We start from the raw sequence: 11,668 nt of genomic DNA, 5'->3' as shown, positions 1-11,668 counted from the left end.
CACTCACACTTGGTCTCCTGCTGACACAAAGCTACATTCCTAGCTCCAACTGGCATGTCATGGGTGTTTTACTTCAGCCCCAGATTTTCAGTCTTTTTTAATGGAAAGGGTAATGTAGACCGTCTTGTGCAAAATAAAGAACGGACATTGTTGAGTTTTGCTTGGATTACTGTATGTTTCTGCTTTCATTCCGTTTTAAATGTATGTTTCCTGTAAATATTTCACGAGGAGAAAGCGCCAATAGAAGAAACTATTTTGAAGCGAAAATTCTCTTCTTGGTTTAATATAGCCTGACAGATGGACACCTACCGCTTTCGTTTGGGAAGTACTGCGCTGGGATTTCTGTTTCTTTTTTATTTTAAGAATGATAGAAGGTCCTCGTTAGTATAGTGATGAGAAAAAAAAGGAATGATACAAGGGCGAAATGATTCATCCATGTATTCATAATTCTCATGTCTTTGTTAAAAGAAATTAAGTGGCCGGGTGTGGTGGCCTGTAATCCCAACACTTTGGGAGCCCGAGGCAGGCGGATTGCATAAGGTCAGGAGTTCGAGACCAGCCTGGTTAATATGGTGAAACCCTGTCTCTACTAAAATACAAAAATCAGCCAGACATGGTGATGCACACCTGTAGTCCCAGCTATTCAGGAGGCTGAAGCAGGAGAATCACTTCAACCCAGGAGTCAGAGGTTGCAGTGAGCTGAGATTGCACCACTGCACTCAAGCCTGGGCGACAGAGCAAGACTCCATCTCAAAAATAAATAAATAAATAAATAAATAAGTCTCATCAAAGAATCTTATATCTTCCATATCTAGTTATATAAAAGAATGGATCTCAGGATTTGGGGCTGTTCCTTCTGCACATCAGATTAAGTGTCCAGACCAACAGTATTTCGCTGTTCTCTTATTTCATATGATTTGTAGGGCAAAACCTGTAAAAAGTGAAGCAGGACAAGGACTGTTGGAAGGCATTTTTTTTTGAGGTGGCGTCTTGTTCTGTTGCCGAGGCTGGAGTGCAGTGGCACGACCTCGGCTCACTGCAACCTCTGCCTCCTGGGTTCAAGCAATCCTCCTGCCTCAGCCTCCCTAGTACCTGGGATTACAGGCACACATCACCATGCCAGGCTAATTTTTGCATTTTTAGTAGAGATAGGGTTTCACCATGTTGGCCAGGCTGGTCTTGAACTCCTGACTTCAGATGATCTACCCGTCTCAGCCTCCCAAAGTGCTGAGCCACCACTCCCGGCGCTAATTTTTGCATTTGTAGTAGAGATGGGGTTTCACCATTTTGACCAGACTGATTTTATTTACTTATTTATTCATTCATTCTTTATTTTGAAACAAGATCTCACTTTGTCACCCAGGGTGGAGTGCAGTGGCACAATCATAGCTCATCCTTACCCTCCCAGGCTCAAGCCGTCCTCCCACTTCAGCCTTCTGAGTAGCTGGGACTACAGGTGTGCACTACCACACTGGGCTGATTTTTGTATTTTTTGTCAAGACGGTTTTGCCATGTTGCCCTGGCTGGTCTTGAACTTCTGGGCTTGGGCAATCCGCCCACCTCAGTCTCCCAGAGTGCTGGGATTATAGGTGTGAGCCCCGGCACCTGGCCCTGGTCATTTCCTTAATAGCATGTCTATGTGATCTTTTGAATCTCAAACTACTGTGGTTGGAAGGGAATCGTCTGTAATTTTCCAAAGTACAAATAGGTGTGGTATGATTCCCAAAGTCTTAGTGTCTGTATCTGTAAACCATATATTTTTTGTTTTTTAATATTTAGTAAAGAATGGGTTTCACTATGTTGCTCAGGCTGTTCTCAAACTCCTATCAGCAAGTGATCCTCCTGCCTCAGCCTCCCAGAATGTTGGGATTACAAACTTGAGTCACCTTGCCTGGCCACATACATGATTTTCCTTTCTTTTTCTTTTTCTTTTTCTTTTTTTTTTTTTTTTTTTTTTTGAGACAGAGTCTCACTCTGTCGCCCAGGCTGGAGTGTAGTGGCATGATCTTGGCTCACTGCAACCTCCACCTCCCTGGTTCAAGCGATTGTTCTTCCTCAACCTCCCAAGTAGCTGGGACTGCAGGTGTGTGCCACCACGCCCGGCTAATTGTTGTATTTTTTTTTTTTTTTTGGAGACAGAGTCTCGCTCTGTTGCCCAGGCTGGAGTGCAGTGGCCAGATCTCAGCTCACCGCAAGCTCCGCTTCCCGGGCTCACGCCATTCTCCTGCCTCAGCCTGCCGAGTAGCTGGGACTACAGGCGCCTGCCACCTCGCCCGGCTAGTTTTTTGTAGTTTTTAGTAGAGACAGGGTTTCACTGTGTTAGTCAGGATGGTCTTGATCTCCTGACCTTGTGATCCGCCCGTCTCGGCCTCCCAAAGTGCTGGGATTACAGGCTTGAGCCACCGCACCCGGCCTAATTGTTGTATTTTTAGAAGAGACTGAGTTTCACCATATTGGTCAGGCTGGTCTTGAACTCCTGACTTCGTGATCTGCCTGCCTCGGCCTCCGAACATGCTGGGATTACAGGCGTGAGCCACTGCACCTGACCCACATACATGATTTTCTTTTTTTTTTTCTTTTGAGACGGAGTCTTGCACTGTTGCCCAGGTTGGAGTGCAGTGGCCCAATCTCAGCTCACTGCAATCTCTGCCTCCCAGGTTCAAGTAATTCTCCTGCCTCAGCCTCCTGAGTAGCTGGGATTGCAGGGGCCCCCCACTACACCCGGCTACTTTTTTGTATTTTTAGTAGAGACAGTGTTTCACTATGTTGGCCAGGCTGGTCTGGAACACCTGACCACAGGTGATCCACTGGCTTTGGCCTCCAAAAGTTCTGGGATTACAGGCATGAGCCACCGCGCCCGGCTCCACATACATTATTTTCTTTCTTTCTTTCTTTTTTTTTTTGAGATGGAGTCTCGCTCTATTGCCCAGGCTGGAATATAGTGGCGCAGTCTTGGCTCACTGCAACCTGTGCCTCCTGGGTTCAAGTGATTCTCCTGTCTCTGCCTCCTCAGTAGCTGGGATTACAGGTGTGCACTGCCATGCCCAGCTAATTTTTTTTGTATTTTTAATAGAGACGAGGTTTCACCATGTTGGTAAGGCTGGTCTTGAACTCCTGACCTGTTGATCCACCCGGCTCGGCCTCCCAAAGTGCTGGGATTACAGGTGTGAGCCACCGCGCCCGGCCATGATTTTCTAAACCTCACTGTTTGTATCTGTAAAATGAGGACCTGCTTGTCTCATAGGTAAGAACATCACTTTTTAGCTATGTGATCACAGGCAAATTATCTAAACTTTTGGAGTTCATTTTCTCATCTTTAACTTTTGTTTATTTAGGGACAGAGTCTTGTTGTGTTACCCAGGCTGGATTCATACTCTTGGGCTCAAGTGATCATCCCTCCTCAGCCTCCTAAGTAGCTGGGACTATATAAAGGGGTGGCATGCCCCTCCACACCTGTGGGCATTTAGCGTTAGGTGGAACGAGAGACTTGAGAAAAGAAATGAGACACAGAGACAAAGTATAGAGAAAGAAAAAGTGGGCCCAGGGGACCGGCGCTCAGCATACAGAGGACCCACGCCTGCACCGGTCTCTGAGTTCCCTTAGTATTTATTGATAATTATCTTTACCATCTTAGAAAAAGAGAAGTGGCAGGATAATCAGATCATTGTAGGGAGGTCAGCAGTGAGACATATGAATAAAGATCTCTGTGACATAAGTTTAAGGAAAAGTGCTGTGCTTTGATATGCATATGCAAACATCTTCATAAACCTTTTTAGTGCATAAAGAGCAGCAATTCCCACCTTTCGCCCTAAGGCGGTTTTCTCCTTTCTCAGTAAACAGAACATACAATCGGGTTTTACACCGAGATGTTCCACTGCCCAGGGACGGGCAGGAGACAGATACTTTTCTCTATCTCAACTGCCAACAACCACCAAGAGGCCTTCTTTCCTCTTGTACTAGTCCTCCTCAGCACAGACCCTTCATGGGTGTCAGGCTGGGGGATGATCAGGTCTTTCCCATCCCACGAGGCCATATTTCAGACTATCACATAGGGAGAAACCTTGGACAATACCTAGCTTTCCTAGGCAGACGTCCCTGCGATCTTTGGCAGTGTCCCTGGGTTCTTGAGATTAAGAGAATGGTGATGATAACCAGCAAGCTACCTTCAGGCACTTGTTTAACAAAGCACACCCTGCACAGCCCAAAATCCTTTAAAGTGACCTTGAGTCACCACAGCACATGTCTCTTGCAAGGACAAGGTTGGGGGTAGGGTCACAGATTAACAGCATCTCAAATACAGAACAAAATGGAGTCTCTTAACCTCTACTTCTTTCCATATAGACACAGTAACAGGCTGATCTCTCTTTCTTTTCCCCACACTATAGGCACAGTTAGTCTAAAATTTAGTTATTGTGAAGATTAAATGTGATAGTCAATGTTAACAGCTGTTAAATACAATTTATAGGAGCCCACTGGTTTGCACTGAGCTTCGGTACAGTAGACCAAACCAAAATAGAGTCACTCAAGGTGAAGTTCTACCCAACCACGCCTAAACTAAGTTTTTTTTTTTTTTTTTTTTTTTTTTTGAGACTGAGTCTCGCTTTGTTGCCCAGGCTGGAGTGCAGTGGTGCGATCTCGGCTCACTGCAAGCTTTGCCTCCCGGGTTCACGCCATTCTCCTGCCTCAGCCTTCTGAGTAGCTGGGACTACAGGTGTCTGCCACCACTCCCGGCTAATTTTTTGTATTTTTAGTAGAGACGGGGTTTCACCGTGTTAGCCAGGATGGTCTCGATCTCCTGACCTCGTGATCTGCCCGCCTCGGCCTCCCAAAGTGCTGGGATTACAGGCATGAGCCACAACGCCCGGCTAACTAATTTTTTAAAAAATATTTTTATTCTTTAGAGTCAGGGGTCTCGCTATATTCCCCAGGCTGGTCTGGAATTCCTGGCCTTCAAAGGATCCTTCCACCTCTGCCTCCCAAAGTGTTGGGATTACACGCATGAACCACTGCCTGCCGTCTGTTTCCGCCTCAGTCTCCTGAGTAATGGGGACCACAGATGTGCACCGCCACGCCAGGCTAAAGAAATAAAGTGATGTACTGTATGAAGAAGTGCTGTAAAGTGATATTAAATGTAAGGTATTGTCATTATTAACGCTATTATTATTATTCCTAATGTGAGATAGACTAAGGGCCATGAATCAATTGTTATTAACGCTAGAATAAGAACCGTAAATTGGCCAGGTGCGGTGGCTCAGGCCTGTAATTCCAGCACTTTGGGAGGCCAAGGTGGGGGGATCCAGAGATCAGGAGATCGGGATCATCCTGGCTAACACGGTGAAACCCCGTCTCTACTAAAAATACAAAAAATTAGCCCGGCGTGGTGGCGGGCGCCTGTAGTCTCAGCTACTCAGGAGGCTGAGGCAGGAGAATCGCGTGAACCTGGGAGGCAAGAGCTTGCAGTGAGCCGAGATCGCGCCACTGCACTCCAGCCTGGGGGGCAGAGGGAGACTCCGTCTCAAAAAAAAAAAAAAAAAAAAAAAAGAACCATAATTCAAACGAGTCTATAAAGGAGTTCCACAAGTATTCCAATGTTTCGCTACATTATTATTAAGGTATATTATTATTGTTACTGTATTTTTAGTGTATTAAGTGGAAAAACCTGGACTTGGAGCAAATGCAAGTCCTATTATTCTGAAAGCCCTCACAGTGGGGTTGGGACGGAGGTGGGGGAGGAAATGTTAAAAAACCCCACGAGACCCGGATGTAGGCAAAAACTACATTTCCCAGAATACCTCACCCCTCTCCACTATATATAGAGTCCATCCGGGTTCTTCAGGATGCTGTTTGGCGACTCGTCGCCATTCCCGGAGAAGCTCGGCCTCGGCCCAGGGGCGAGTATCCGTCGCTGTGTCGGAGACGCCTGTCCCCGACACCAAGACAGCCAGCCCTCTCCCCTGCCTCGCGGCGGGAGAGCGTGTCCGGCCGGCCGGCGGGGCTCGCGCACCCTCCCTCGCCTCCCCTTCCCCCGCAGCCTCCGCCCCGCCAGGCCCGGCCCGGACTCCCGAGCCCCGGCCTCCTCCTCCTCCTCGGTCGCCGCTGCCGCCGGGCTTAACAGCCCCGTCCGCCGCTTCTCTTCCTAGTTTGAGAAGCCAAGGAAGGAAACAGGGAAAAATGTCGCCATGAAGGCCGAGAACCGCTGCCGCCGCCGACCCCCGCCGGCCCTGAACGCCATGAGCCTGGGTCCCCGCCGCTCCCGCTCCGCTCCGACCGCTGTCGCCTCCGAGGCCCCCGTTGATGCCGCTGAGCTCCCCCAACGCCGCCGCCACCGCCTCCGACATGGACAAGAACAGCGGCTCCAACAGCTCCTCCGCCTCTTCGGGCAGCAGCAAAGGGCAACAGCAGCCCCGCTCCGCCTCGGCGGGGCCAGCCGGCGAGTCTAAACCCAAGAGCGGTAAGGGCGGGCCTGCGGCAGTGGGCGGGGGCGAGTGCCCCTACTGCTGGGGAGAGTCGCTGCTCTCGTCTGCTGGGTTACTCGGGGACAGGCTCCACTTTCTATTATAGCCCCTACCTGCCCTTTGCCATGGCTCTCATTATTTACAGTTATGTTAATGAGCGCTGTTTTGCGTGGTTTACGTGGATCATTTAATACTCAAAACTGCTCGATTAAGCAGGTGCTGTTCTTATCCCCATTTTACATATAATGAGAAAGGGTAAAGGTCACCTAGCTAGTATTTGGCCCACAGCAGGCCTTAAGACCTGGTTTGCGTGACTCATCAGTCCACGCTCCTAAAACTCCCAAGTTGTTGTACCCTTTAATGTTGAATTAACATTGGATAGTGTTCAAGTTTAGACGGGTGGGTGGAGCCCACGGACCTTTCAAACTCAGATCTCTTATTTAATAACCTGGTCCCAGATCCATTCCTCTGTCGAAGAGGAACTCATCCTTCAGTGGCTATTCATTGTGGGGTTAAGAGCGCAGACTATGAATTCAGTCTTTTTGGGTCCCAGTTTGCCAGACCTTGAGTGAGTGCCCCGAATTTACTTGTAAAGGTAGGTGGAGGTAATATAATTAAATAAAAAACAAAACAAATGAACTAAGGTCTTAGGGTATCTGACATCTGTTTTGCACCAAATACCCATAACGTCTATTTTTGTATGTTGGACTGTAGGATTGTCCTTTAACAGGGAAGGTTTTATTTCTGTAATCAAGTCTCTCAATATTATGACCATGATGATGATAATAGCTACCTTTAATTGAGGGCTTACCATGTGCCAAGGACTAGGTGAAGTTTTTGCCTGTGTTTTCACTGTGTTAGTCACTGACTTGTCTAACAGGGTGAAATTGTTCATATTTAAAGAAGGAATAAACTGAGCAGGTAGGATGTTAGGAGTTGGCAGAGGCTGGAGTGCAGTGTTCTTCATTTTATTTCAAAGTTTGTACTAATCTCTGCTCTGTTTTGTATTTCAGTTACATTAGCAGTAAGAGGAAGGTGTTTTCAGCGACAGTGGAGATGTTGTGGCAGAGAGGGAAATATTTGGAGTCCCTAAATGTGGAGGTCCAGTTTAAAACCTGTCAAGATTAAAAAACCGTAAGAGTGAGACCAGGCGTGGTGGCTCATGCCTGTAATCCAGATACTTTGGGAGGCTGAGGTGGGAGGATAGCTTGAGCCCGGGAGTTTCACACCAGCTTGTGCAAGATAGTAAGACCCCGTCTCCATAAGGGGAAAAAAAAATAGCCAAGTATGGTGACACACACCTGTAACCCTAGCTACTCAGAAGGGTGAGATGGGAGGATTGCTTAAGCTCAAGGAAGTTGAGGCTGCAGTGAGCTTTATCACGACACTGCGTACCATCCAGCCTGGGTAACAGAGAGAGACCCCATCTCTAAAAAGTAAAAACAAAGCTAAGGCTGACTTAAACCAAACAAAAAACCAAAAAATTGTAAGGTTTACTAACTCACTCAGAGTTCACCTGCTGGATATGGCAAACTCGTTTACCTGATGTGAGACCATTAGCAGTATGGGTTCTCAGGCCATGTCAGGAAGTGGTATGTATGCAGACTGATTTTGCAGTTCTGCACATGTGTAGCTTTGCCATAGATCCCTCAAAAGATAGAAGGTAGCCAGTCCTTTTGGTCAGTGTTGGAACTGGTTTAGAGTGGTCTGTTCAAAGCAATTGATAAGTTTATTTTTGCACTCTATTCCCAGATGTGTGTTAAGGATTTGGTTCTCCAACTGTCTGAATTCTCAATTAATTTTTCTGGGGCTCCTCTTTTTTTTTTTTTTTTTTTTGAGACGGAGTCTTGCTCTGCCGCCCAGGCTGGAGTGCAGTGGCCGGCTCTCAGCTCACTGCAAGCTCCGCCTCCCGGGTTCACGCCATTCTCCTGTCTCAGCCTCCCGAGTAGCTGGGACTACAGGCGCGCGCCTCGTCGCCCGGCTAGTTTTTTGTATTTTTTTAGTAGAGACGGGGTTTCACCGTATTAGCCAGGATGGTCTCGATCTCCTGACCTTGTGATCCACCCGTCTCGGCCTCCCAAAGTGCTGGGATTACAGGCTTGAGCCACCGCACCGGGGGCTCCTCTTTAAGCCACTAACATACATTCATTAGTCAGTTGCAATAAATGCCTTAAGTTTATTTCTTAGCAGTAGGTGAAAGCTTGTGACAACTCAAAATAAAACAATAAACAGGTATTTAAGGAATTTTACTGCTATGTCCTTCACTTTGAATATGTTGATTAGTGGAATTAACTCTGATTACCCAACCGGGTGATACAGAATTCTATAGTAGTTTGACCAAGCAAATATTTGTCATTGTTAACATTTCAAATGGGCTGGGTGGCTATAATCCCAGCACTTTGGGAGGCTGAGGCAGGCCGATTGCTTGAGCCCAAGAGTTTGAGACCCTGTCCTACAAAAAAATAAATGAGCTGGGCGTGGTGGCACACACCTGTAGTCCTGGTTATGAAGAGGCTGAGGTGGGAGGAGGAGGAAGAGCACTTGAACCCAGAAGTTCAAGGTTGCAGTGAGCCATGATCACTTTACTGCACTCTAGCCTGGGTGGCAGAGCGAGACCCCATCTCAAAACAACAAGAAAACTTCTGTAAAATCTCATGTAGGCCGGGTACGTTGGCTCACGCCTATAATCCTAGCACTTTGGGAGGCCAAGGCGGGTGGATCATCTGAGGTCAGGAGTTTGAGACCAGCCTGGCCAACATGGTGAAGCCCCGTCTGTACTAAAAATACAAAATATTAGCCCAGCCTGGTGGCATGCACCTGTAATCCCAGCTACTCGGGGGGCTGAGGCAGGAGAATCCCTTGAAACCGGGAGGTGGAGGTAGCAGTGAGCCAAGATCGCACCAGTGCACTCCAGTCCATCTCAAATAAAAAACTCTCGTAAAGGACCTTTGTTAGATTTTATGAATACACATGTGTGCCTTGCGGCAGCGTTCATTTTTTTGTTTAATGTGTGTGTTAGAAAGCTTGACCATGTTTGCCACTGCCAGTGTCTGCTCTTCTGGCTTCTCCTGTGCGTGTTCCCGTAGCAAGGAAGGATGAGCTTTGTAGCCAAATCCATGCTTCTTCACTAGCCATAACCCACTGCTTGCATTTAGGAACAAAGTAAAAGGCAGAATATGTGGAGATTAAAAGATTAGGAAACTCTGGATATTGGCTGATTTTTAAAGTTGAATCTAAGCTGTCTTAAGAACGTAACAGCTAAGACCAGTGCTACTACAACAGATACTGAGGAACTCTGATGCAGTGACTTCACGATGAGATGGTTGCTCAAACAAAAGGGTACACTCAAGCTCTGCATAATTCCATACAAAGATTTCTGCAATACTCATAAGCTGAACACTTCGTATACTGGATTCTGCTAGAAATCATTGAAAGGACCTCTTGAATTTACAGAGTACTGAGTTGAAGGGAAAGCAAGAAGGGTAAGGTGAAAAGATAGTTTATCTTTTGTCAAGGTGAAAAGAGCAAGAGTTTTCCGTATTCAAATATTTAAGTCACTTTTTTTCTCCCCCTTTTCTGCCTCGTGGAAAAAAGGCCTTTAATTTCTATTCTGTAAACTGTCATTAATGGTCATTTGCTTCCTAGCTGCATGATTAATTTCCTTGAGATTTTGTTCCAGTGGCTGGCTTAAATTTGCCCTTCGTTTGTGCACAGGAAATAGGTAAATTTGGCTACCAGGATTTTCTTGATCTTTCCGGCTAGAGTCGCATACCACAGTTTCTTTGCCTGGGCTAATTGCCCGAACATTTATATAACTTTCTTTTGCTTGATTATATTCCTACAGCTTCATTCCAATAGTGTTAATAGGTATTTCTGAGAACATTCAACAGTAAATATCCCGTGAATATAGCTCAGAGGAGAGACGGTAGGTTAGGAAGTGGGGAAACTCATTTAGAGGGAGCAAAGAAAGTAAAGAGAGGCAAGAGAGAAGGTAGGCCGTTTTTGGACAGTGGACCCTGGCCAGGAACCAGGCTCTTGTCCCATCCCCCTGGGCGGATAGAACTGCCAGGGAGGTTAAGGGAAGGTCAGGTATTATGAGGCAGTTATTTTGAGGTTGGTGGTATGAAGCACTGCCCTGGCATTCTTCCTGTTATTCCGGTACCAGAAACCAGGTTACTAGTGGTAATCTGCCTTGAAAAATGCCTCTGACCTGTAAATGGACTTGGAGATTTTAATGGCTTTGAAAATTGAGGTGATTTGAAGCCTTCAGTAAAACCACTTAGAGAAATTAAAAGAATTTCAGGGCCTGTTGGCTGGATTCCTTGGTTTATGTGGCTTTGTTGGAAGTCTGGTGGGTGCTCTTGACAGGAATGATTTGGATTTATTAATGATAGGCTTTCAAATCATAGTAAAACTATGTGTCAGCCACTATGGTAGGCATTTTACAGAAGTTTTCTTTTTTTTTTTGAGACGGAGTCTCGCTCTGTCGCCCAGGCTGGAGTGCAGTGGCCAGATCTCAGCTCACTGCAAGCTCCGCCTCCCGGGTTTACACCATTCTCCTGCCTCAGCCTCCCGAGTAGCTGGGACTACAGGCGCCCGCCACCTCGCCCGGCTAGTTTTTTGTAATTTTTAGTAGAGACGGGGTTTCACCGTGTTAGCCAGGATGGTCTCGATCTCCTGACCTAGTGATCCGCCCGTCTTGGCCTCCCAAAGTGTTGGGATTACAGGCTTGAGCCACCGCGCCCGGCCACAGAAGTTTTCTTTTTTAATCCTCATGATTCTATGAGGAAGTATGGTAGAATATTTGTCCTATTTTACAGATAAGAAAATAGAGGCTTAGCAGTGTTAAGAGTGATTTGTCCAAGTAAATTTTTATGAAGTCCTGGGCGGTATTTTTCAATAAGCTTTGTATAACCACACTTAGCAAGCAGATAACTTACTGGCACATGCATCATTCCTGATACCACCTCTCTCTTCCTTTCATTCAGAATTACTAATTTCAGCTGGATTCAATTTGTTGTCAGTTGATTCTGTAGTAAGGCCATATGTTGCCCCTCTGGAGGTGCTTGTCAACTACTCTGGACAATGGGTAAGCAACTTGCTTGTGATTACAGCATGAATCAGCAGCAGAAACTTGCTGGCTGGTATTCTGACCTCTAGGCTGAGCCACCTGTTAGAACTAGAGCTAGAAATGAGGATGCCAAGTAATTTAA

The 11,668-nt window shown here is 46.6% G+C and overlaps 1 protein-coding gene across 5 annotated transcripts in view; it reads left to right on the top strand.

Moving 5' to 3' along the window:
- The first annotated feature begins 5,793 nt into the window (after nt 1-5,793).
- RNF10 (ring finger protein 10) overlaps nt 5,794-11,668 on the top strand; it is a 48,719-nt gene continuing 42,844 nt past the window's right edge. For 4 of the 5 annotated variants that reach the window (XR_748530.2, XM_010368297.1, XM_010368296.1 and 1 more), the window contains exon 1: nt 5,794-6,451. Coding sequence is in view for 4 of the 5 variants with exons in the window: in XM_010368297.1 (XP_010366599.1) it covers nt 6,295-6,451 (157 nt within the window). In the remaining variant the exon portion in view is untranslated. Of the gene's footprint in view, nt 6,452-11,448; nt 11,545-11,668 lie in introns of those variants that run through there. The other variant, XM_030939373.1, reaches the window with a different exon arrangement.

The sequence above is a fragment of the Rhinopithecus roxellana genome, chromosome 10 (assembly GCF_007565055.1).
Source record: "Rhinopithecus roxellana isolate Shanxi Qingling chromosome 10, ASM756505v1, whole genome shotgun sequence".
Lineage (NCBI taxonomy): Eukaryota > Metazoa > Chordata > Mammalia > Primates > Cercopithecidae > Rhinopithecus > Rhinopithecus roxellana.
Note: the sequence above shows the minus strand (reverse complement) of the source record. Positions and strands in the feature narration are given on the sequence as shown.